Here is a 27370-nt window from a genome sequence, read left to right as displayed (position 1 = left end):
TAACTTCCATTTATTCCCATTTGGGCGTCTAAAATTTACCCCCATTTGGGCACCTAACCAATGTTTAACCCTCATTTGGGTGTCTAAATAACATTTACCCCATTTGGGCACCTAACTAAAGTTTAACCCCCATTTGAGCGCCTAACTTCCTTTTACCCCATTTGGGTTCTTCACTTCCATTTATGCCATTTGGGTGCCTAACTTCCATTTACCCCCATTTTGGTGCCTAACTAATTTTTACCCCCATTTGGGTGACTTCCTTTTACCCCATTTGGGCACCTAACATTAACCCCCATTTGGGCACCTAACTAACATTTACCCCCATTTGGAGTCTAACTTCAGTTTACCACCCATTTGGGCTCTTAACTTCCGTTTGAGTGCCTACAGTTAGGTGCATCATTGGTGTCTAACTTATGGCGCATTATATAAAATTAGGGTGAGAGTTCACAGAGTATTTACAGGCCTCTGTTATCTACCTGCTGGTGTATTGGAAACTCATAAGAGCAGATGCAGTGTGACTGATGTCTGCAGACACATTTTTTATGTCTGAAACATTATCAGACCTAGACAAAGCTTTTTTTTCAATACCCGGTAAAAGGGAAAAAAAAAGCTTTGTAGTTTTACACAGTTGTATTCTGTTTCTTGTTCTCTGTGCTTTATTTCTGTTTCGACAGGCATTTCAGGACTCTGTGTCCTGGAAGAACCTCTTCATTCTCCTTTGGCTTGGGTGCAGAATGCCCAGGGGCATGTTGCTGAGATGCAGCCACTGTCAGCAGGATGATGCAAGCAAAAATTCTGCCCGAGAGGTAGCGCTGACACTGCACATTCTGTCTTAGAAGTAATGCATCAAGCTTGGGAAATGAGCCGTGACTCTGCTGATGCTTCAAACCTTTTTTGTGCAGCCAGTAATGTCTTTTATTTTCTCTTTCTGTGTGAGAAGCAATAGAAGAGATAACAAATTGAACTGGGGTGTTTCTCTCCCTGTCTTATGGCAGCTTTTCAGACCTGGCAAACACTTTGACCAAAGGAGACTGCGATATGTCATACAGCCTTTAATATTTCCCTCTACTTGCTTAGTAAGGAGCTGGCCAGTACTTTGTCCCATGTTGATGTTGCCTGAATGCCATTTCCTCGAGGTCAAATTGTTTTCTTTTAACAGGGGGTTTATCCAGGGCTATACTGAGGACTATGCGAGCACTGTTCTAGTGTAAAGGAGACCAGGTGCCAAAATTGCTTTCCTCGTCTTGGTGGGGATGCTAGGGGGTCCTGCTTGGTATGGTCCTGGTTTAATCCTCCTGCCCTAGCCATGGTTATAATCCTGGGCAAATAATTGTAGGCTTAAACTATTTTCATAAGAGCCATAGTAGGACATTAAACTTCCAAATTTCTACTGTTCCACTCCCCCCCCCCCCCTCCAACCTCTAGGACACTTAAAGTTCCATATTCCCCCAATCCCCTCAGTTCCAGTCAAAAGGTTATGAAAGGCTTGGCCTCAGTCCACAGCTAGAGAGTTGGAAAAGGCTGAGCCAAGTCATCATGGTCATAGCAGCAGCAGAAATAAACTTTTACATGTTGCATGGAGCTGAGTTCTGTGGTTGACTTCCATAGATGTGCATCATTGGAGGAGGTCTGGCCAGCCACCCATGTCACTGGAAGGAAAGGGGACCCCCTTTGACTATCACTTGGATCTTGGCCAAGAAACATAGTGTTCCACCGTGTAAAATGGCTGCCTTTGATTTATACAGTTATACTGTATAATGCCCCCAGCACTCTTGTAGTTAAGGCTTAAGGAAGGATTGCCAGAAGTGAAGGTGTCTCCTTCCAGTAAAGCTTCATGTTCTATACCATTGTTGATGAAATGTGCACAGCATTAAATGTGGGCATAAATAGCATTGCTCTCAGTATCCATTAATAGTTTATTTATCAGACTAAAACATACCCTATCTTCTAAGAGGCAACCAGTAAATTTATTAAATCTGAATTATTAAAACAGAGATGAAAGCATTGCTAGAAGTAACTTTGTGGACTTCAGACATTTTGGTTCATGAAGGGTTTGTTATAGGAAGCCACAAGTTAATTCATAAGTTTCCACTTTTAATATGCTTGGGGTCAGAGTTGTGGATTGAACGAAAGAGTGAGACAAGACCTGAAGTTGGGTTTGTTAGTACAGTTTGGAAATGGCACATCTTTTGCAGGAGAATTTAATTGTAACATTCTTTTTTATTTATTGATTGATTGTGAGCCCTCCAGAAACAGGACAATAATGGGCTCATTTTCGAAAGAGGACAACGCCCATCTTTTGACATAAATCAGAAGATGGTCATCCTTCTCCCAGGGTCGTCCAAATCAGTATAATCGAAAGCCGATTTTGGACGTCCCCAACTGCTTTCTGTTGCAGGGACGGCCAAAGTTCAAGGGGGTGTGTCGGAGACGTAGCGAAGGCAGGACTTAGGCATGCCTAACACTTGGACGTCCTTGACCCATAATCGAAAGAAACAAGGACGTCCATGACGAACACTTGGACGACTTTACCTGGTCGTGTTTTCCTTACGACCAAGGCACAAAAAGGTGCCCAAAAAGACCAGATGACCACCGCAGGGAATCAGTGATGACCTTCCCTTACTCCCCTAGTGGTCACTAACCCCCTCCCACCCTCAAACAATATCTTTCAAAATATTGATTGCCAGCCTCTGTGTCATCCTCAGATGTCATACTCAGGTCCATCACAGACAGGCGGACCCAGGCCCATACCCCCCCCTACCTGTTACGTTTGTGGAGGAAACAGTGAGCCCTCCAAAACCCACCAGAAACCTACTGTACCCACATCAAGGTGCCCCCCTTCACCCGTAAGGGCTATGGTAGTGGTGTACAGTTGTGGGTAGTGGGGTTTGGGGGGTCAGCACACAAGGTAAGGGAGCTATGTACCTGGGAGCAATTTATGAAGTCCTCTGCAGTGCTCCCTAGGGTGCCCGGTTGGTGTCCTGGCATGTCAGGGGGACCAGTGCTCTACAAATGCTGGCTCCTCCCACGACCAAATGGCTTGCATTTGGTCGTTTCTAAGATGGATGTCCTTGGTTTCGAAAATCGCTGAAAAGCAGAAACGTCCATGTCTAGGGACCACCATCTCTAAGGAAGACCAAATTTCAGGATTTGGACGTCCCTGACCGTATTATCGAAACGAAAGATGGACGTCCATCTTTCGTTTCGAAAATACAGGTTTCCCTGCCCCTGGATCGGGACGTTTTTTGAGGACGTCCAAATCGAAATGTGGACGTCCCTTTCAAAAATGCCCCTCTAAGCCACCTGCAAGCCTGAAGGCTACTGAGGTTGTGTACGTTCAGGTGCTGTAAATATTTTTATATTCATGGAGGCTCACAATTACAAAATAAGAGTTAGAAGTGGGATTTGAACTGGGTCCCTTGGTTTAAAGTCTACTGCACTAACCATTAAGCTGCCCCTCTGTTCTCCAGGCACATTTGTGTGGCCATTCTTCTACGAATGGTGCCATACAGATGTCCTTATCACTACTTTTTGGCAGTTCGTAATTTGGACATTCCAGTTCATAAAGTGGCTGTTCATGCTGGATGTCCTCAGTGCATAGACGGCCATCTCAAGTATTTTCGAACAGAAGATCCTGACGTATTTCCTGTTGGAAACTACATGTTAGATGGACATCTGTTTTGGATGTTATGAGCTGGATGACTCTATTCTGACTTAGACACCCTTTCAAAAATGACCCTCTCTTCCAGGGGTGTAGCCACAGGTGGGTCCAGTTGGGACTGGGCCCACCCAACAGCAGGTGCACCTTGACAGCACGGCGTGGAGGAAACAGGCCGGGCTCCCATGGTCCTGCATCGCTCTATTCAATCGGTCCCTGGTAGCGGCAGCGATGCCTACACACTGCCTGCCACTAATCTGGAAGCCTCTCTTCTGCTGCATCCTGCCCTCCTCTGTCACAATTTCCTGTTTCTGTGCCTGGGCAGCAGGACACAACAGAGGAGAGGCTTCAGGGTAAGTGGCAGGCAGGTGTGAAATTGCTGCGCTACCTGGGACCCATTCAAGAGAGAGGGTCAGAGGGAGATTTGTGGGGTGAGGGAAGGAATGAAGGAGAGATGTGCACGGGGGACAAGGGGGCCCGGAGGGAGTACTAAATAAACAATATTGCAATAGTCAAGTCCTTTAAGAACCTTAGCCTGCACTATAAGGCAAAAATAGGTTTGGTCAAGTAGATGTTTCATGTGCCAGAGAAGTTTTAAATTGAAGAAGCTTTTATGTATTAGATTGTTTATTTGTGAAGTCATATTGAGGTGTGAGTCTATCCATACTCCCAAGATTTGATTTCATTTTTCAGTAGGATTGGTGATCCTGCCTATTCTGGTTGTTTCTGTTTTGTTTTGTTTTGTTTCCTACCCATAGTATGTTGGTTTTATCAAGGTTAATTTTCAGTTTCAGGGCACAGAACCACTCATATAGAGTCATGAAGATTTCTTTCATTTGTGAGTATATTGATGATGGGTTTGTTCCTGGGAATAATGTGGAGGGGCATAATCAAACAGGGCTGGCCATCTTTCGTTTCGATAATATGGTCGGGGCTGGCTAAATCTCAACATTTGGGCCGGCCTTAGAGATCGCCGGTGTTAGAGATGGCCGCCATTGGTTTTTGCCGATAATGGAAACTAATGGCGGCCATCTCAAACCAGGCCAAATCCAAGCCATTTGGTCATGGGAGGAGCCAGCATTTATAGTGCACTGGTCCCCCTCACATGCCAGGACACCAACCAGGCACCCTAGGGGGCACTGCAGTGGACTTCAGAAATTGCTCCCAGGTGCATAGCTCCCTTACCTTGTGTGCTGAGCCCCCCCAAACCCACTACCCACAACTGTACAACACTACCATAGCCCTTAAAGGGTAAAGGGGGGTTTCGGGTGGGTTTTGGTGGGCTCCCATTTACCACCAAAAGTGTAACAGGTAGGGGGGGATGGGCCTGGGTTCACCTGCCTGAAGTGCACTGCAGTACCCACTAAAAACTGCTCCAGGGACCTGCATGGTGCTGTCATGGAGCTGGGTATAACATTTGAGGCTGGCATAGAGGCTGGCAGCTATTGAACAAGAAACACAGACAGAAACTAAACACAAAAGATGAACAAGGAACAAGACTAGGAAACAAACAAACCCTAAGCCAAACTACACACTGACTAACCAGAATCAGACAAGAACTAGAATAAAAGCCAAACTAGGCAGAAGTGCAACAAGCACCAACAAACCAGGGCCTTAGGCGATGCAAAGGCAAAGCAGAGAGTTTTCAAATGGCTAATAAGAGATTCAGCTGCAGCAATCACCAGGCAGCTACGGGTGCTGTGCAGGCTCAAACAAGACAAGCAAGTCTGGCAGGCCGGAAGTTCCGGATTCCGGACTGGACTGGGCTGAAGTCTGGAACGGGAAACAGCACACAGACAATCCAATGCAGCCACCAGGCCTGGCCACCAGGGGTCGAGATGACTGAGAGCCTGAAACCAGGGCACGACTGTGACACATTTGATACACTCTCCCCATTTGTGAGCACCAAATCCAGCGTCGCTCCCTCCCTCGTGGGTTCCGTCACCATTTGTCTGAGCAGATCACTTTGGAAAGCATCTATGATCTCTCTACTTCTTTCCAATTCCGCAGATGGAACCTTCCAATCTACATCCGGCAGATTGAAATCTCCCAGCAGCAGCACCTCTCTTCTTTCCCAACTTTTGAATATCCACAATCAGATCTTTATCTAATTCCTCCAATTGTGTTGGAGGTCTGTAGACAACACCCACGTGGACAGAGGTTCTATCATCTCTTTTTTTTTTTTTAAATTCTTTATTTATGAATTTACATTTACATCTAATAACATAGTGCAGAAATATGCTAGCCCTTGCTCTCAGTAAAATACAGGCCAGTGGCTCAGGTTAAGATCTAGGCCTCTTAAAATCAAAGATCACCTTTGACACAGTTCATTTCACGGTGGCAAGTGCTGAAATGAGGTAACTGAGAGCTGGCAAGGGAGGGGGCATTTGCTCTTGTAAATAATCCTGAGACTGGCACCTGCGAGAAGTCATGAGCTAAGATGTTTTGATTAAAATGAAAGATAGTAGAGGGTCAGATGCAAGTAGAGGGAGGGGGGAGCTGAAGAGAGCAAAATGACCTGTGAAGTCATCTCACAGATGTGCTCTGAACATATCTTGTTTATACTTAGAGCTTGAGAATATGATGAAGTCATTTTGATCAACTGATAAGGGCCAAGAGCCCTGGTGAGAAAGCTAGGGTCCATTGGAATCAATGGGGCCAAAATGGTATAAAAGGGGGAGTCTGAAGGGTATTAGTTCAGAAGACTTCAGAAGACTCCAGAAGGTCAGAGAGAGAGGACGTGTCATGTAATGCTGTTCCACCATGTGACTGCCTGATTTGCTTGTACTGTCTTTGGGTAAGATATCAATGCTAATACATTATATTTCTTTATCTGCTAAATACTGGGTTCCTTTCTAATTACATAGGTTCATACTGCCTTGACTGTGTAACTGTCGCGTGCTCGAGGACCTTGGCATACTGTCAGGCTTCTTCCCCGGGAGCACTGGGTTCGTGAGCCCATGGCCCACTACCGTGGAGCGGCAGTGGCAGGCAAGATCACCTCCAAGGTAGAGATGAGACAAAACTGGACCGGAACCCCGGACTGGAGTTCTACACCGGAATACACGGAACTGGAACGCACCGGACGGGTGCGCACTGGAGTGGAGCCCGCTGGACTGGAATACACTGGAGGGCCCCACAGGACTGGAACATACAGGAGTGAAACCCGCTGGACTGGAACACACTGGACCTAGGCTTCACCTACGCTTGACCACCTTTCCCCGAGAGTTGAGCCCTCAGGTTCTGGCAGCCGGTAGGACTTACAGGAAAACCCGGAACTGGAACTTGCAAGCAGGAACAGCAGGAATGAAGATCCAGGAGTGCCCCCTGGCACCTAGGCGCAGGCAGGGCCGACAGGCAGGGACTGTCCGGGTTCTGGCAGTCGGCAGGTTTAAACACAATGACTAGTAAACTGTACCTAGGCTAATAGAAACGCTATACCCAGGCAAACCAGTCATACACAAGAAACATACACAGAGCACACTCAGGAGACTTGAAAGCTATACACCAGCTAACAACAAAGCTGTGCCCAAGCTAACAAGTCATGCACTGGAAACAAACACAGAGCACTAGCAAAGCTATACACAGGCTAACAAGCCACACGGTGCCTAAGCTGGCTAGTCTAAACAAACACAGAGCACTAGCAAAGCTATACACAGGCTAACAAGCCACAAGGTGCCTAAGCTGGCTAGTCTAAACAAACACAGAGCACTAGAAAAGCTATACACAGGCTAACAAGCCACACGGTGCCTAAGCTATCTAGTCAAACATAGAAACTCACACAGAGCAAACACTGAAACAGTGTACAGAGCACTCTATACACCAGGGCCCTAGATGAAATGCAAAGGCCAGGGCTGTAGTCTCTAAGTGATTAATAAAGCCCTTCCACACCAGAGGCACAGCTGCAGCAATCACCTTGCATCCAAACAGAGGCTTGACACACAGAGAAGTCAGCCCAGCGGGAGCCATCTTGGATACTGGCATAGAGGAGTCGGCGGCAGCCATCTTGGAAAAGGCATAGCCCACACAGGTGAGGTTCAGTAGGGCAATCAGCACACAGAGCCAGAGAGAAACTAAGACAGAGACAGACACAGAGACAAGCAGAAGCCAGCACAGCCACTGACTCCCAGAAACAGGGTAAGTCTGAGGGTGGTCACGGCCACAGACGTAACAGTAACACTGTCATGAGCAGATACCAGGTTGGGATAATTAAGTATTTAGAGGGGATAGGCAATTCTGTCCAGGGTAGTAAAAGGGCCATGGCTCCGCTGCGCAAACGGAGATGGCAGACCTAATAAATTAACAATAGATATGGGAAATATCAGAAATTAAAACAAAAAGGTAAAAAAGAGAAAACATACTTATAACCAATATTGGTTTAAAGTAGAATATACAAGGTTTACATTCATCCCCAATAAAGGGATCAAGACACTAGGAAATTACATATAAGAAAAAGCCTATAAAAATAAGCAAATTATTTTAACGGAAGGTGATCCATATCGCTTCTTCCTTTCCCCAGGCCCCTGTCATTTCAGTCGCTGCTATATCGTTTCTCACATACAGAGCTACAACTCCACCTTTACGACCATCTCTATCCTTCCTAAATAGATTATAGCCTGGTATGTTTGCATCCCATTCATGGGAACCATTGAGCCATGTCTCTGTGATTGCAACAACGTCCAAGTCTGCCTCCAACATCAGGGCTTGAAGATCATGAACTTTATTGCTTAGAGTGCGAGCATTTGTGGTCACTCGCTTTCCATTTACATTTCTGGTATGTGTTTCAACATTAGTGATTTGGGGGTGTCTTTTCTCTTTTTGTACCTTCATATCTTTTTGTTCTACCTTCAGTGCTTTTTCTTCTGCCTCAGTTCTATTATCAGGAACATCACAGTGCTGTAATGGAGCAAAAGAATTTGTAGGGGCAACACTTGTGAGGGTGGATGCTTCTGTGTCACATAACGAAGTCTGCCTGAGCCTACTGTGAACCATGACCTTCAGAATAATGTCATCCACATAGGAGTAATCTTTGATTTTGTAAGGAGTTAAATTTTTTCCTATATCTCTGGATAGAAGTTAAAGAGAATAAGGGAGAGTGGGGAGCCTTGTGGAACTCCATGTTTCATGGGCCATGGTTGAAATTGAGATTGTTGCCATTTAACTTGAATGGATCTGTGCTTTAGAAATTCTGAGAACCAGTTCAGATCTCTTATTACTACTTCTTTGAGCATTGTTAAGAGAAATGCATTTCTGTTTTTTTGTCTAAATATTTTTATTTCTAATTTATAATCCCTTGTTCTATATTTGGCGAGAGTCTGTTGGGTAGAGCAGGGGAGAGAAAATTTTGTGCCCACCCACTTTGGGCTCAGGCCTACCCAAAATTAGCTGTCTTACTATGCCACTGCTCTCTACCTTTTGAACTACAATGCATTAGCTCACTTATTTACTCAGGCATTTTTATTTAAATGTTTATATCGTCACTTATGATGCTTTTTTTTATGTATCTTACTCTTGTAACCCACCTAGAATGGAAGGATGGAGTGGGCTGTAAATATTTTAAATAAATAAATAAAATGTACCATGTATTGTATGAAATATGCACATACACAAATAGAATACATGCACAAATCAGCATTGTATCAAAGGTTGTACGAGCAGGTGGGGCTTTATAGGGCACAAATATGGTGGAGCACAAAAATTGATCCCAGCCCACAGGGGTGCAGGATTGGACCGTGTGCATCCCTGGTCTGTAAGGACTTACATATTATACAGTCACAGAGAGCATGCAGAGAGCCTTTACAGGCCTCTGTTATCTGCTGAGCCGGTGTATTGGAAACACATAAGTGCAGAATCAGTGTGACAGGATGCCTGCAGTCATGTGTTGTGGGTCTGAAACATTTTCAGACCTAGACAAAGCTTTTGTGCAGTATTGGGGCTGGTTCTGGGAATGTATTTTATAAAGGCACATAGACATCTGCTTTGCCTTTATAGAATGGTTTTGAAATAGACATCTTTTAGACCTTGTGTTAAAATCAAGCTCTTAGGGGCAGTTTGTAACTAGCCACTTCCTTTTAGGCACCCCCAATGCTGCACAATCAAAGTCCAATGTATAATGAAATCTGGGTTCCCGGATTCCTTTATAGACTACTATTATAATAAATAGTAGGGCTTCTCAATGTCTGTTAGATATGGCATGTCTTCCAAAAGGCAACAGAATTGAGACCCCTGAAATACTTTATTGTTACACTTTCCATATCCTAGGAGCTTGCATTTTAGGAAACTTTTTGTATCAAGCTTGGCTTACTAAGCAGCTGTTATCTGCAATAATCTTCCTCATCAAATTAGGGCTTTGGTTTTCAACCCTGTCCTAGGGACACATCTAGCCAGTCGGGTTTTCAGGATACCAACACTGAATATGCATGAGATAGATTTGCATACAGTGGAGACAGTGCATGCAAATTTGTCTCATGCATATTCATTGAGGATATTCCAAAAACCTGACTGGCTAGGTATATCCTGAGAACTGGGTTGAGAACCCCTGATTTAGGGTGGTAAAACATTATTTATTTATTTTGTAGCATATCAAGCTCATTTTCAAAGCACTTAGCCTCCCAAAGTTCCATAGAAACCTATGGAACTTAGCCTCCCAAAGTGCTTTGAAAATATGCCTCATTTGTATCCCACATTTTTCCCCTATTTGCAGGCTCAATATGCCTTAATTTTTCGTAATGGCGATCGCCAATTACGGAATGAGAAATGCATAGTATAAAGCAGGTGACAGAGTGGATTAGGCAATCAGGTAAAGAAAATCATTTTCGTAATGAGAAATAAAAGGTATTGGGTTAAAGTTCAGTCGTGATAATTAGCTTAACAGTCAGGGATATTAGAGTTCCGTTTTGTGCAGTTTCTGGTATGAATTTTGTTCTTATGGTTATTTAGGAGGGATCATGTGGTATGGCCTTATTAAATAGGTTGTTTTTTTAGTACTTTTCGGACATTAGTTATGTCGTGTGTTGTTTTTGTGGATTTGGTAGTGCATTCCAAAGGTTGCGTGCTATGTAGGAGAAACCTGATGCATCTGTTAGTATTTATTTTAGGTCCTTTGCAGCTGGGTAGTGGAGATTCAGGAATTGTGCGTTATGATGTCGTGGCGAAAATCCTGGTTGGTAAGTCTATGAGGCTTGACATGTACACCGGTGCTTCACTGTGAATTTGATATTCTGCAAGGCCTTAACATCTTTTTTATTAAAAAAAAACATCTAGAGGTACACTATTGAAGTTATTGTTATTGCTAAGATGTTAGGTCCTAGGATATACCTAGTCCCTTCTTTTCTTGGAATCTACATAGAACTTCTTGGTATCTGAGGAATAGAAGAGAAACTGTAATGTAATGTAATGCAATCTTAACTCTGGCATTGGTGCGCCTACATGATATGCACCCACAGTTATAGAAGTTATACACCTGGTGTAACTACAGGACCTAAATGTAGCAAGGGGGTGCATAACTGACAGATTCTGTAATTTGCATGCATGCTAGCCCTGCCTATGCCCCTCCCATGTTCTATCCATGTGAATGGCCCCCTTGCATTTATGCACTATCCCCTTAATTCTATAAAATTTGACAAAAATCGTACTCATAAATTTGGGTGCATGCCCAATTAACTGACATTGTTATAAAGTAATAGTGATTCACGCCTAATTTAGGCGTGTAGATTTGCACCATGTTTTAGTTGGTTCAAATTGCCCCGCCCAAAGTTAGGCACAATTCCCGGGTATAAGTGCTATTCTATAAACCGTACCTAACTTTAAGCATGGCTTATAGAATAGCGCTTTTTTGTGCCAATTTTTTTGGGTGTCATATATAGAATCTAGTCCTATACCATTTAAGTGCACCCTTAGAGAATAGTGCTTGGTCTCCCTGCTTCCACTTGTGTGTGTCAGTGTACACTTAACCCACAAAAGTGCCAGTATTCTGCATATTTTATGTGCTGAAGTGGTGTGTAAATGCAGGCACCAACAGGTTCAGAAGAATGATTTTTAGTTTGTGATTTTAATCCAGTAAGCCCCAGAAGTTGAACCTCCGTGACGCAGGTTCCTTTCAGCTACAGAAGAGCAATTCACTGGAAGCATTTAAAAGCCTAACTAATCTATGTTTCCATTTTATTTATCTGCGGAGGCTCTGGGAATATTGCCTGGCAATTACAGAGCCCCATAAGATACTGTTCCCACTTCTCCCTGCTGGTCTCTGGAGGCTGTGTGCCCTGGAAATGTTCATGTTTGGTCTGTATTTGCAGGCAGACCCTGTGATGGTGCTCAACGATGACAACACCATTGCTATCATTTCGAATCGGCTGGCAGAAGGAGGGGGCCCCCTGCTGGAGCAGGGAATGATCGTCGGACAGCTGACTTTAGCAGACGCTCTAATTATCGGCAACTGCAATAATCAGGTACTAAAGATCTTCATCCCAGCTTAAGCACTATAACTGTTTCTTGTAGCGGTGATACTAAAACATCACCTCACTGCCTTTACTGTGAAATAGCTTAACAGATCAAAAGGATCTGGTCTGTAAGTAAAAAAACAATTTTAAAAAGTGTATTTATCACATAATGCCTTTCCTCAGCAACCAAGATGAAAGAGCTTTACAGAGATGCCCAGGACATGTTGATGCCTCGTGTTTAGTCTGAGAAAATTCATTTTAAATGACTTTTTTAATTAGCTGCTAATCACTTTGAAGGACAAGAACTGGTAACTATTAAGTAGAAAAGAAATGCAGGAGTTACCATTTCAAGTGATCTCAAAGTTGCCAGTCAGTGGAGTGACACAGCAGGGAAGGTTAACAATATATTCAGGTATCTCTAGCAGGGAGGAGGACGGTGATATACCCTATATAGGTGACTAGTGAGATTCAGTTGTGTACTGTGTCATTTCTGGATGCTGTTCCTTTCTGTAGGCATTGTGAGACCAAAAGCAGATTAGACGAAAGATCCTGCAGCACAAAACCTAACTCCAAATGTTCTTGCTGAAGGAAAGAAGAGGTGGGGGAAAATTGGTAGAAACACTCTAATATTTTATTGGCTTCGATAAAATACCCATACAAAGGGGATATTTAGGCATGCACTGTCTTTGACAGTAAAAGAGAGTAATCTAAGGGGATACTCCTTTACCAGAAGGGTGGTGGATGTGTTGAAACAGCCTCTAGTGGAGGAGATGGAGACAAGGAGAGTATCAGAATTTAAGAAAAGCATGGACAAGCACAGAGGATCTCTGAGGAAGGGGCAGTAGAGATGAGCAGTTGGTATGGTCAGGAGCTGACTCTGTGGGTGCTGTGGGTGCTTGAGCACCCCCAATATTGAGAAAATTCCTTGTATGTGTCCAGGGAGGGGTTATTTCCATTGGGCTTAGCACCCCCAATAATTTTGAAAAGTTGATGGGCAAACTGGATAGTCCAGTGGTTTTCATTAATTTTTAAGTCACTTTGAATCCAAATGAGCTGAAGGAGAGCCTCCAAATATCTTCCATGCAGGGCCAGATACTGTTGACCAACGTGTGTCAATGACATCCATCCCAACTTTAAAACTTTTCATTGGGGTAACCTCCAGGTGGTGAGCATTTCCAAATATATTCTCATGGTCTGTTCAAAAATGTCATATTCTTAAAGCATGTGGCTCCTCCCTCATCCATTTCTCCTTTTCTGTAGTGAGCTTGGTTAGAGAGGCTTGATAGTAGCAGAAAAAAAACCTCAGAAGTTGAGGGGGCCGCCACTGCCCCCCCCCCCCTAGGCCTTGCATTGAAGAATACTAGGATAGGCCGTATGCTCTTTGTCTGCTGTCATGTTCTATGATTCTGAGTACAGAAACATTAACCAAGTTCTGCTTGACTTTGTATTTGACTATTAAATGTTAAAGCAGAATCCTTGCCGTGACACCTTTGTGACCTCTTACAGGATATGTCCCAGACTGAAGAGACAGTTTGAGTCCTGCTTTTGTTTTTATACTAAACTCTCCCCCCAAAGCACAGTTTATTTTTTAGATTTAATTTTGCTGTTTTGAAGTCCTGAAGAACACAGACATTGTGAACTCTTGTCTGGACAAACAGACGGGAATCATTTTACAGGACACATTCAGAACTCTGCTGAACATTGTGCCTATACTGTTCAGTCACAAGTGTCCCACAACCCTTCAACCATGAACGTCAAGCAGTATGGAACCAGCGCAGACCAGGTTTATTGGGACTGTTAGGTTTCCCTTCTGCAGCACTATATGCTGGCTGCAAAGAGCAAATAATCAAGAAACTTCAGATAGCCCAGAACACTGCAGCTAGACTCATATTCGGCAAAACAAAATATGAAAGTGCTAAACCCCTACGAGAAAAGCTACACTGGCTACCACTCAAAGAACGCATCACGTTCAAAATATGTACCCTAGTTCACAAAATCATTCATGGAGATGCCCCAGCCTACATGTCAGACCTGATAGACTTACCACCCAGGAACGCTAAAAAAACATCCCACTCATTCCTTAATCTTCACTTCCCCAACTGCAAAGGTCTAAAATATAAACTAACGCATGTATCAACCTTTTCCTACTTGAGCACACAATTCTGGAACGCGCTGCCGCGCAACTTAAAAATGATCTATGAACTAACTAACTTCCGCAAACTATTGAAGACCCATCTCTTTAACAAGGCATACCAAAGGCAACGAAACAGTGTGACAATATGGTGACCGTAGCTAGAAGGTTGTTAGGCTGTATAGAGAGAGGTGTGACCAGCAGAAGAAAGGGGGTGTTGATGCCCCTGTATAAGTCGTTGGTGAGGCCCTACCTGGAGTATTGTGTTCAGTTTTGGAGGCCGTATCTTGCTAAGGATGTAAAAAGAATTGAAGCGGTGCAAAGAAAAGTTACGAGAATGGTATGGGATTTACGTTACAAGACGTATGAGGAGAGACTTGCTGAACTAAACATGTATACTCTGGAGGAAAGGAGAAACAGGGGTGATATCATACAGACGTTCAAATATTTGAAAGGTATTAATCCGCAAACGAACCTTTTCCGGAGATGCGAAGGCAGTAGAACGAGAGGACATGAAATGAGATTGAAGGGGGACAGACTCAAGAAAAATGTCAGGAAGTATTTTTTCACAGAGAGAGTAGTGGATGCTTGGAATGCCCTCCCGCAGGAGGTGGTGGAAATGAAAACGGTAACGGAATTCAAACATACGTGGGATAAGCATAAAGGAATCCTGTGCAGAAGGAATGGATCCTCAGGAGCTTAGTTGAGATCGGGTGGCAGAGCCGGTGGTGGGAGGCGGGGCTGGTGGTTGAGAGGCAGGGATAGTGCTGAGCAGACTTATACGGTCTGTGCCAGAGCCGGTGGTTGGGAGGCGGGGCTGGTGGTTGGGAGGCGGGGATAGGGCTGGGCAGACTTATACGGTCTGTGCCCTGAAGAGCACAGGTACAAATCAAAGTAGGGTATAAACAAAAAGTAGCACATATGAGTTATCTTGTTGGGCAGACTGGATGGACCGTGCAGGTCTTTTTCTGCCGTCATCTACTATGTTACTATGTTAACAAATGTGAACAAATGTGAACTCCTACACATATATCCAGTGCTGCCTTAAGATATTTGCTTGTTATATTATTATCATGCTTTATCATTATCATGTTTACCCAAGATTTTTTGCAATTCTAAATGTCTATTTTCTTATATATTTCCACTATTCATGATGTATTGTAAGCCACATTGAGCCTGCAAAGAGGTGGGAAAATGTGGGATACAAATGCAATAAATAAATAATGTGGCGAGAACACACCCCAGTATTTGCATAGTACAGAATACTGTAGAAATTAATGATCAAAATCATATAACATAGAACAGTTTTACTTTTTTAAACAAATGAGGATAAGACACATTTTCAAGGCTTTGTCTGCTTGTTTTCTCTGCTATCTTGGCAGTAACGTAGCAGCAGCAGGAGAAAACCATGTGTGTTTTGAAAGCCTGTGGGACAGTCTTGCTGTTGGCAAGAGGAAGTAAATAACCACATTAGAAATGCTGTTGTGGCAGCCAGTCTGTGATGTATTGCTGTCTCCGTGCCTTAGCTAAGCATGCAGTTAACCTCAAAATGAGGCTTAAAAATGTTGCTACAACACTTAAGAGTCCTGGGCATCTAAAAAAATGTAAAGGTTTTTATCTACTGACAGCCGCTAGATTGAAAGTGGGGGTTTTTTTGTTTGTTTTTTTGACTTAGCAGGTTCTTCCTGTTCTATTGTACTTCCAGTACATTGGAAACTTGGGCCCATGAGCCTTCATTCACAACTGCCTGGGAATTTTGTATCCTGATAAGTAGTAGTAGTAATAATATATCCCCTATCAACATAGTTTAGTCTGTTCATTGCAGTGATCTTCTGCAGCTGAGCCCAAGTAGGGCTCCTTTTGAAATGCTACAATCAGGGCACCTGAATCTGGCCACTAGGCAGCCCTGGATTAACCATTAAGCAAAATAAACAAGTGCTTAGGGCACCAGGAGAAGGGGTACTACAGAGTGTTGTCCCCCTGCCTATCATTCCCTTAATTCTTTCACTGCCGTTTGCCACACCCATTATCCAACATGAACTTCAGTTGTTTTCTAAGTATATATATGATGTTTTGTTTCATACAGTAATGATAAGCAATGGAAGGGCTGAGGGGCAACATTGTTGGGCTGTGCTTAAGGCATCAGTTGATCTTAATCTGGCCTTGCCACCAGGTGTCACCCTTGAGCAACAATCATGGCTTTCTCTCTCTCCCCCAGCCCCCAGAGCTGTGAATGCTCCCTCCACAGAATTCCCAGATACAGTCAAGCCATGTAGCAGAAGGGCTGACTCTTGGGTTGAACCAGGAAGCTTTCACATGGTAGCACATAGATCTTGCAACTTGAGCCATTAAACTGGTGAGTGGCATAGCCAGGAATTTCTTACAAGGGGGGCATCTCCTGCACACCCCCTTGTTCCCCCCCCCCTCCCCGTACCTTTAAAATCATCTCTGCTCCAGTCTTCATTCAGGCAGTGGCAGCAGCACTCATAAGCTGCCTGCAGCCTGCACCGAGATTTCTTTTCTGAACAGTCCCCTCCCCGCCCCTTCTGTTGTAACTTCCTGATTTGTGAAGGGTGGGACGGTTCAAAGAGGAAGTCCTGGTGCAGGCCGCAGGCAGCCTATGACAGTTGCTGTCACTGCCTGGGCAAAGACTGGAGCAGAGATGATTTTAAGGTATGAACAGGGGAGTGGGGGAGTTGGGTCTTACAGGGGTGTGTATGCAAAAATAAATACGCCACTGGTCCAGGTTCCTAGTTTAACTTCTGTTCAGGATACCAAATGTGGTTTCCTAAAGGGAAAAATGTCCATCCCATGCTTTTCCACATGCGTGCAATGGATGATTTCTCTCTTCTAGGTAAAGTTCAGTGAATTAACCGTTGACATGTTCCCGAATGTTGCAAGCACTGGAAAGGAACCCATGAACTTGGCTACACAAATGAATAAGCCTGGACTGCAGGTGAGCTTCTCTGCACAAATCTGTTGCATTTAATTTTTTCAGGCTTATTAAGGTCTTGGTAAAGCATGACACAAGCATGTTCGCTGCTGCAAAAACAACCCTGTAAATGTCACTCGATTAGTTTTCATTTATATGGAATCAAAGACCAGGACCGTACATACAGGAGAAAATAGGCTCACAGATCCAGTTAGTAAGAAGAAAATCTAAATGTTGACCAGGTACAAAATAAAAGGGGTTTCCTTATCTTAGGAAAATTTTTCTTGCTCCAGAAATTGTGGTGGGATGTATGTGGATTTGGATTTTTTTATTTAATTAACCCTCTTTTCCTAAATGTGAGCTCAAGGCAAATTGCATTCATGCACACAAGTTATTTCCCTGTCCAAGTGGACTTATGGGTTGTGCCTGAGGCACTGGAGGGTGAAATGGCTTGTCCAAGGTCTCAGTGTGTCAGTGGGAGATGCAGATTTGAACCCTGGCTTCCCAGGCCTTGGTCCACTCCTCTAACCACTGGCCTGTATCCCCTACTGGTTGCAGTGGTTGGGTGGGAGGCTTGGAGCCAGGTGGAGCCCATAGGCTGATCCCATTGTAACCTGCTTGTACTACTCCCCAAATCCCCTCTACTATACTTTTTTCTTTACTGATGTGGTAAGAGGATAATGATATTCAGTGGTGAAGTAAACCAGTGCTGTTGAGCAACTATATTTGCACTTAAAAAGAAAAAGATTCAATGGAGTTATGTGGTGGCAGTGGAAGGAATTAGCCTAGTAGATTAAAAGAAAAAAGCATATGAAAAGAAGTTGTAAGTAAAGCTATTTCTAACTACACATCCTTTTTGCAGGAGCCCGCTGAGAAACCTGCAAAGCGGGAGAATCCTCACAAGTACCTCCTGTACAAGCCACCTTTAGCCAACTCTTCACCTTCCTCGCTGCATCTTTCAAGGTGTGTACACTCTTTGCAGAAATTTGTAGGGAAATAATGCAAAGATGGGAGCTTTTCTCAAAACACCAGAGAAGGAAGGGATCTGAGGGATTCAGTATCATAGGAGACAACCTCTCCAGATGTTTGCCAGCAAGGGATCCATTAGGCATGTCAGCTAGATCTGTTAGGAAGGGGAAAGAGTGGGAGTTGTAAAAGAGAATAAAAAATGAAAGAATAAGGTAATCTCATGTAAACGGACTATTGTTGCTGGCTTGAAGGGAAGGGGAGGGATTTTCCATTTCTCACACCATTTCCAGTTGTCACTCAGGTACAATAGATATCTTCCTGTCCCCAAAGGGCTTACATTCTTAAGGGGTCCATATTCAAAGCAGTTTAACAGGGTGAAAGAGGCTGCTGCCAGTTAAATTGCTAGTGGCCAGCTATCTGTTGACATTCAGCAGCTGAATATCACCATTAACCAGCCATCCTAAATCCAGGCAGGAAAGTGGTGTTACAAGAGCAGAGTCTGGACAGAGCAGTCCTGTCTCTGCCTGGTTAGCTATCCAGGCATCAGTACTGAATAATCAGCTGGTGCCTGGATAACTTTAGGGTACATTCTGAAGAGTTCTCTGGACCCCCCCCCCCCCCCCACTGCCTAATTCCGATTCCTCCTCCCTTCCCCTCCCCCTCTGATTCTCCCTATTCCTGAACAACAAACTAAATCCCCCAACAAGACTCCATAGTTCCCCTTCCCCCAGGCCTACCTTTAAGATCCCTGGTGATCTAGTGGTCCATTGGGCAGGAGCGATGCCCACTCAATCCTGCTAATCACAGCTTCAGCCTCAGAATGACCATGGCAGCCTTCAGTGGCAACATCATGATACTAACACTAGAATCACAAGACTGCTACTAGAGGTCACAATGGGCAGGAGGGAGTGGGCATCACTCCTGTCTACTGGACCCCTAGACCACCAGGAATCTTAAAGGAAGGGAAGGATGAATCAGATTTAGGGGGGGGGGGGAAGGAAGGAGGAAGGGGTATCAGAATCAGGAGGGAGGGGGGACCTGGTTCTCCTTATGCCAGTACCAGCCGACATTCAACCGGGACCCACATAAGCTTCATTTACAGTCACAGCTGAATATCAGCAGGACTTGCATAAGATCCGGTGACCAGCACATGCCCACATGACTATATATTCAATTCTGGTGCCCGAACATGACCCAGCATTGAATATTGGGGCCAAATTCTGCCCATGGTAATCAGTGTTTAACCCCCCCCCCCCCCCCCCACACACACACACACACAAAAACACTGACCACCACCAGCTGAATATTAGCTGGTAGGTGTGTAACCGAGGCAGTGGAAGGTTAAGCGACTTGTACAAGATCACAAGAAGTGTCAGTAGTATTTGAACCCCTGGCTCTCAGCCTGCTGCTTTAAGCATTAAACTCTTCCCCCTTTTATTTTCTAGCAGCTATAATCTCTGTATACCAGGGTCATGACAAGGGATAATGCCCAGTTTTATCGATTTTTTTTTTTTAATGTGCTCTTTTTCTCTTAGATCCCTGCACCTCTGAAGTGCTCATGTTATAAGAGTGCTATGGATTAACTTGCTCTGTCGTTTTTGATAGGTTCATGTTATTAGGTTTATAAATAGATGAATTTATTAATAAAAATGTGTGTGTGTATATATATATATATATATATATATATATATATATATATAGGGATTTGCATAACTAGTGGATAATTCTATAGCAGAATGCCAAGGTTAACAAGACACCTAAGCACATACGTTGTGCTTGTTTTATAAAGATTTCATGAGATTATCCCAGAGAAACAAGAGCACACGTTTACCACAGATCTGAGGCAGGTGTAATTATGTGCGTGTATATGCTAGAATGAATAAGTCCATATGCACATATTTTAAAATTCATACCCTCCCCTATTCCAACTGTTCACCAACCCTGGGTACACCCATGCTAAGGCCATCATCTGGATCCAGATGTGCAGGACAGGGGTTGATCCAGTCCTTTGTTTACCCCATTGGATGCAGGGACTTGTAGTTCTGATTTTCCCCATTATATTCCCTAAGAAAAGCAAGACTACAAATCCCAGCATACACTCGGGTAAACCCTGTCTTGCGATTCTGGATCCACTTAGCAGCCTTAGCCTATGCGTAGATCACATTAAAGTAGATGGCCTGGGGGGAGGGGTAATTCTATAATGAGTGCCCAGAGGGCACCTGATGACACATATTCTATAAAGGAAAGCAGACATCTACTTTCGTTTATAGAGCACTAGTGTAACTGGGTATATATGCGCATGATCAATTACACCAGCCACAGAGTTTGTGTAAGCTTGTGGACCTAAGTGGTAGTGATACATGTGTAACTTATGTGTATTTTACAACCTATGGGCCAGATTCTATATATGGTGCCTAAAAATCCACACAGTAAACAGTTCCTCCTAAACGTATTCTATAAGCAGTACCTACATTTAGACGTGGTATATAGTATACACCAGGTGGAAATCACAGCGTCTAAAACTACGCGCAACCGTTTACACCAACGAAAATGTGACATAAATCCCGGCATGTAGATTTACGCGCACTGGCCATATTCTGTAACAGTGTGCGATTGTAAATATTTGGAACACCCATGAAATGCAGTTTCCCCATCCATAAACTACGACCCTTTTTGCCTGCTCACATAAAATTTAGACACAGTACAGAATACGCTTAGGGATTGTGCGTGTAAATTCTAGTTATTGCCAATTAGTGCTCATTATTGCTTGTTAAGTGCTGTTAAAACGCTGATTGGCTTGTAAGCCAATTAAGTTACGTGCGTTGCTATAGAATCCACTTGGATTTGGCACAGAACTCTAGGTCTGTTATATAGAATCCGGGGGTATATATGTAATGTACACTCTGCCCAGAGTCCACTCATGTGCATGCCCACCTGTAAGCTGGTATGCTGTCGCAGGTATGCACTATTTTACAGAATAGACATAGGCATGTATCTGCATGTAAATGTGTGTGTCCACACGTACACACATATATACTAGTAGAATGAACTTTTAAGCACATTACTGGTGTGTAAATGTTCGTGCCAGATTTACCCCCTCCACCCCTGTGTCTTTGCATTCTTTGTACATGTGTATACATGCAGACAATTTTATAGGAACACAATTGAGCAATTTAAACATTGATCTACAGACTCCAGTTCATTGTTTACCCCTGTAAGGGCAGTCCCTACTCCTAAGTCAAGATGGACAGAACACACAACAATTTTAAAATTAAATAAATAATTGAATAAGACTTTAAGGGGCTCTTTTACTAAAGCTTAGCACACACTAATGAAATTGGTGAGTGCTAAGAAGCCCACAGGTATAAAATGGACTTTTTAGCATTTAGCACGTGCTAAGCTTTAGTAAAAGAGGCCCCAAAGTTAAGACCACAAGGCTGTGCTTGAGAATTAAACAAATCCTTCTGCAACCCTCACTCCTCCCTCCCCCGCTGCAGGAATTCCCTCTATCCAGAATATAGATCAACCTAGCAAGGACAAGATTTAAGGTCCAGTGATGAAATCCACACATCTATCAGCACATACATTTTTTTTGTGCCAACAAATGTACAATGCAGTGGTAACGCTTGTGTCTATACAGAAAAAGAAATGATTGTTGCAGTTGTCAGGGTCTTGCCTTGTCATACCCTGAAGAAAGCCACAGCAAGATGGCTGAAACATCAGTTCTACATAAACGTGGCAAGACCTGGACCACTGCAAGAGCTATGACGCCAGCGGTGGAAGCCTAAGAGAACAAAACAAGAAACGGATCAGTAGCAGGGTGTTTGCAGATTTGCCTGTGCATTCTTTTAGCAATGCGCTGGAAATGATGGTGATTTTCAAGTTTGGGTGTAAATTGAAAACATAATTATGTGTGCAAAACAATTAGGCCACCTGTAAGAGGATTTTGGGGAGGGCTACCAAGTTTCTAAATCTGGCCTTAACAATATGTGTACATGAAAAGAAAAAAATGAAATTATTTTTAAATGTGGTCAATAGCTGCATTTTAACATTTTGAATAGTAGTAAAGCTTTTTGCCAATTTTATTTAAAGTCATGAGACTCCAAAACTTTACATTTTACGTTCTTTAAGTTAGTGTCTGCCTGTAAGCCAATGAAATGACTCCATTTAATGGTGCAGCCTACAGCAAAATGAATGCCTTGTTCTATTGGATCATTTAAACCAATGGCCTTCATGTCAGTCTGCACTGCTGTTTCAGTGGGCAGGAAGATACATTTACCTACTGTTCCATTTAGCACTAGGTTATGACGATCTCTTGGAGACAGAAGAAACTGGTATCTAGCCTTTATGTTTGGCACCTGCAGGAAGAAAAATTTGTGAATAAACAGCTGCATTTTTGCATTATAGGAATTACCTGCCAACAGTGTGCTTCTGATATACCTGTCTGCCACGGGCGTATTCCCAACAGGTCGTTGTGACTATGAAGGTACAATAAAGGAATGCTCCCTGTCATGAGCAAGGCTTGAATTCACTGCATCTTTCTCCCCCCCCCCCCTCCCCGGTGTGTTTGTAAAGCCGCTTGAAATGCACAATCTGATGCTTGAGTGGCCTGTGCAAGCAACTGGTTTTGTTAAATGCAACAAAGGGCCCTCTTCAGTATGAGTTCCTCCTTCAATCTCTTCTGCTTTCGGGGGGGGGGGGGGGGGGGGGGGGAACCATCTTACAGAGATGGGGGCTGTTTTGAATAACTCAGACAATAACTGTTGCCTTGCACTGTTCATCTGGTTTCTATACTCTGTGTGAGCCTTTTGCAGGGCACCTCTGAGCTTTGGATATGTTTGCAGTGTTAGGGATTTGTTACAATGGGCTCAGTGCCCATTAAGCTGTAGCTAAAATCATATAATGATTAATTTGCTATATTTGCAGACAAGGATTTGATCCCATTTTATTGAGATGGGAAATAGGAGCCTGCTGCCAGAGGACATGTTTTTATGCTTTCCACATGCCCATTGCCCACCAATGCAGAAATTCAAGCCTCCTCATGATTCTGTTAAATCACTTCACTTCATGCCATTCTTTCCCAGTGAAATATTGGGGTGCCACTGGGACCTTGAATCCTTCAGAAGATGTTGTAGTGTGCAAGGCCTCAGGTACCTGCTTTTGGGCAGGATTGGGTTTGGCAGTGGCATTTTACTTCTAAGGATCATGTAGAAACCTCCTCAGAGATGTATAGTTGAGTAAAGTATCCTAATGCTTGATTGGCTTTATGAAATCAAGGTTTTCCTAGTATTCTGACTTAAAAAATAAATATGAAGACAGATAGCTCTTGTTGTTTGGAAGCTTTGAACCCCTTGCTCCAACAAGTCCCCTAACTTTGTGGTGTCTTGCACACACATGATGTAATACACACACGGAAATTGGCTTTGAACATGCTACTGTAGGACCCATTCAGGTTTGGCTGAGGTCCTTCCTGATAAGGTATGGAAGCCCCCAATATTTCATGATCCTCCTACTTCTTTTCAACCCCTTCTACCTGTTGGTTTAAGCGTGCATTCCTTTATCCAGAGGCATGCTTTTCTGTAGCTTTCCCCTCCCTCCTGCCCATCTCACCCCCATCCTCACCGCATGACCTAGTGTCTTTAGGCTTTGCATTCAGCTGGTGGTGGAAGTGAGTGGGAACTGGTCCCAATATATATTTGTCAAACAGCACTTGGGGGGGGGGGATAAAAATAATATCCATTTATGTACATCACACTTATCTGCAGCAAAGCACTTCCATGAAAAAGTGAAAGAGAAATAATAATAACATTAAAAAGAAAACGCACTTCCATCTCCACAGAGTTCAAAGGTCTGTTTTACACTTCAGGTGCTGTTTATCTCTTGCATTGAGCTTGGGTAGGTGGATGGTGGGGATTTGACAGGTGGATCAACCAATTTGAGCTTTTCTGAACACATGATCCTTCTCCATATGTGAGATGGGTACTTCCAAAGAATTATTGAGTTGGGTTGCAGAAGGATTTTTTTCAAGGGGGTGGGGGGGACCTGTGGTTGCATCGTGTTTTTAAAATTGGATTTTTATAAGACTGGATTATGTCAGTGAAATGATGTTGTTTTGTTACATTTAGGGGCAATTTTATAACAGTTTGTCTACGTTTAGGTGTCTATGTGGTGTCTTCTATAAAGGAAAGTAGGTGCTTACTTTCCCTTACAGAATACTAGTGTAACAGCTAAAATTTGGGATCCTTTTACTAAGCTGCTGCAAAAGAGAGAATGCGCTGGTGTCAGTTCATGTTTTTGATGCGCACTGAGGCCCCCTTTTACCGCAGCGGGTAAAAAGATGTTTTTGTTTAAAGAAATGGCCATGCAGCAAGTGAATCATTTGCCACGCAGCCATTTGGGGGGGGGGGGGGGGCACTTAATGTGCCCATTGAGGTGGTGGTAAGGGCTCCTGTGCTAACCCGGCAGTAACCGGGCAGCATGCAGCACTGCTTGATTACCGCTGGGTAAACACCGGTGCTACAAAAATAAGATTATTTTGCTAGTGCCGGAAATGGTGCACATTTGGGGTGGGAACTACTGCCAGGCTGCTGCGGTAGCCCACTGGTACTTCTGGTTTAGAGAGTGGTAAGCCCGCCGCTTCATAAAAGACCCCCTAAGTACCTGAAATTTAGGCACAAGCACTTATGCCAGCCATGGAGCTAGTGTAAACGCTTGCGCCTAAATGACAAAAGATATGCATATAACTGTGCGCGCCACCCATGTAAGGGTCATAGATTTGATATACTGACTTTCTGTGGGCACAGCCAAAGCGGTTTACATATGTTATATGCAGGTACTTTTTCTGTCCCTAGTGAGCTCCCAGTCTAAGTCTTGTATTTACACCCACCTGTCAGATATGCACTATATAAGATATGCACACATGTACAGAATAGCACTTAAGCAGATTGTGGGGCATTTATGAGTGTATGTGCACAGATGCGCATGCAAATACCAGTATTCTGCTCATTTACATGTGTGATCCTCGCATAAACATTAGCACCTTATTTATAGAACTGTCCTCATTATATTGCAACATGTATCTGCTTCCGGTGAGGACCCTCTCACTACTCATCAGATACAGAAATGTCTGCACATTTAATATTATTCCTTTGAAATCCATCTGTTTATATAAATATTCTTAGCTGAAAGTGGTGTCTCTCAGCAAACAGCAGGGTTCCCATGAATATGTGGCAATGCAGACACACCCCACCATAGAGGTTCAGCAGATGCAGAGGCTGCAGCTACCAGCAGGGTATAGGAGACATGATGGCGAGCCAGAGGGGATCTATGTGAGCAAGACAGTAGTGGGGGGAGAGGACAAGGGCAATTCAAGTGATCCTCTGAAACTCAGTGAGTATTGGCTAATATATAAATATGTATTTACTTATTGGCAAGAATGTATTTTTTTACATTCAAGGAATCAAAGGGAAGGCCTCCTTTAATTTCCCCTCCCCCCCCCAAATAAAAATTCTGCACACAAATTGAAGGGCTTTATTTCCAAAACCCTCTAAGTTCACTTTTGGCAAAAATGAGCTGTGAAGGGATATTTTTGAAAGGACATCCAAGTCAGAATAGAGATGTCCAGCTCATAATGTCCAAAATGGATGCCCATCTCGCATGTATTCAACAGGAAATATGTCAGGAAATATGAGATGGATGTTCGTGTGTTCAAGACATCCAGCATGAACCAGGGGCGTAGCCAGAAAATAGATTTTGGGTGGGCCTAGGCAAGAACTAGGTGGGCACCAAGTGTTCTCCCCCCCCCCCCCCCCCAACCAAAAAAATATCTCAGCTGGTGAACAAAACGCTTCTTTCCAACTTGGCAGTCTGCAGCAGGCATGCGCTGTAAACTGAGCATGTGCAGGTACAGGTAGCGTGGAGACTAGCATTTTTGTTACCATCAGGGGGAAGTCTTCAGCTGGTAAAGCTTGGGATCTCCACCAGCTACCATTAAATGTGTGCTACTGTTGGGTGGGCCTGAGCCTTAAGTGGGTGGGCCCTGGCCCACCCAGGCCCATCTGTGGCTATGCACCTGGCATGAACAGCCATTTTACAAACTGGAACGTCCAAATTATGAATCGCAAAAATACTGTTAGAGGGCCTGGTATCCCCTTTCAGTTTCACTTTCAGGGGAGAGGGAGGGGTCAGCAAGCAACCACTAGGGAATTAAGGAGGTGTCATGCCTTAATCCCTCCAGTGATCAGCTGCTCAATCAGAACATGGGCTTAGCTCACAAGATCTTCCAAGAATAGGGCACTCCATTGGTAGACCTCTTCATCACTGGTCCCCCTCACATGCCAGGACACCAACCGGGCACCCTAGGGGCACTGCAGTGGACTTCATAAATTGCTTACAGGTACATAGCTCCATTACCATGTGTGCTGAGCCCCCCCAAAACCCACTTCCCAAAACTGTACACCACTACCATGGACCTTACGGGTGAAGGGGGGCACCTAGATGTGGGCACAGTGGGTTTGTGTTGGGTTTTGAAGGGCTCACATTTACCACCACAAGTGTAACAGGTGGGGGGGGGGTATGGGCCTGGGTCCACCTGCCTGAAGTGCACTGCACCCACTAAAACTGCTCCAGGGACCTGCATACTGCTGCAATGGACATGAGTATGACATTTGAGGCTGGCACAAAGATTTTTAAGAATATTTTTGAGGGTGGGAGGGGGTTAGTGACCACTGGGAGAGTAAGGAGAGGTCATCCTGATTCCCTCCGGTGGTCATCTGGTCAGTTCAGGCACCTTTTTGACGCTTGGTTGTAAGAAAAACGTACCAGGTAAAGTCGTCCAAGTGTTCGTCACGGACGCCCTTTTTTTCCATTATGGGTCGAGCCCAAGTCCCTCCTTCTCTACGCCTCCGACACGCCCCTGGGAACTTTGGTCGTCCCCACAATGGAAAGCAGTTGGGGATGCCCAAAATTGGCTTTCGATTATGCCAATTTGGGCGACCCTGTGAGAAGGACCCCATCTTCCGATTTGTGTCGAAAGATGGCGTCCTTCTCTTTCGAAAATAAGCCTGAAAGTCTCCCAGTACTATTCCAAACTGGGAGGTTCACACAGCAGACTAGCCTCAGATGCTTTATTCCTCAACTGGGGAAAGGGCCTTCTGTATGTTTATCCTCCAGTACCTCTCATAGCAAAACTTCTCCTGAAACTCAAGCAAGACAAGGGAACCATGATTCTCATTGCCCCATTT

The 27370-nt window shown here is 44.0% G+C and overlaps 1 protein-coding gene across 1 annotated transcript in view; it reads left to right on the top strand.

The window, feature by feature from the left end:
- Window positions 1-27370, top strand: part of SCAI (suppressor of cancer cell invasion) — a 275975-nt gene that overhangs the window by 185076 nt on the left and 63529 nt on the right. Inside the window, 5 exon segments of the mRNA XM_030206106.1 lie at window positions 11953-12105; window positions 17082-17183; window positions 18022-18079; window positions 18082-18122; window positions 22536-22614. Of these exon segments, the coding sequence (XP_030061966.1) occupies window positions 11953-12105; window positions 17082-17183; window positions 18022-18079; window positions 18082-18122; window positions 22536-22614 (433 nt within the window).

The sequence above is a fragment of the Microcaecilia unicolor genome, chromosome 6 (assembly GCF_901765095.1).
Source record: "Microcaecilia unicolor chromosome 6, aMicUni1.1, whole genome shotgun sequence".
Classification (NCBI taxonomy): Eukaryota; Metazoa; Chordata; class Amphibia; order Gymnophiona; family Siphonopidae; genus Microcaecilia; species Microcaecilia unicolor.
Note: the sequence above shows the minus strand (reverse complement) of the source record. Positions and strands in the feature narration are given on the sequence as shown.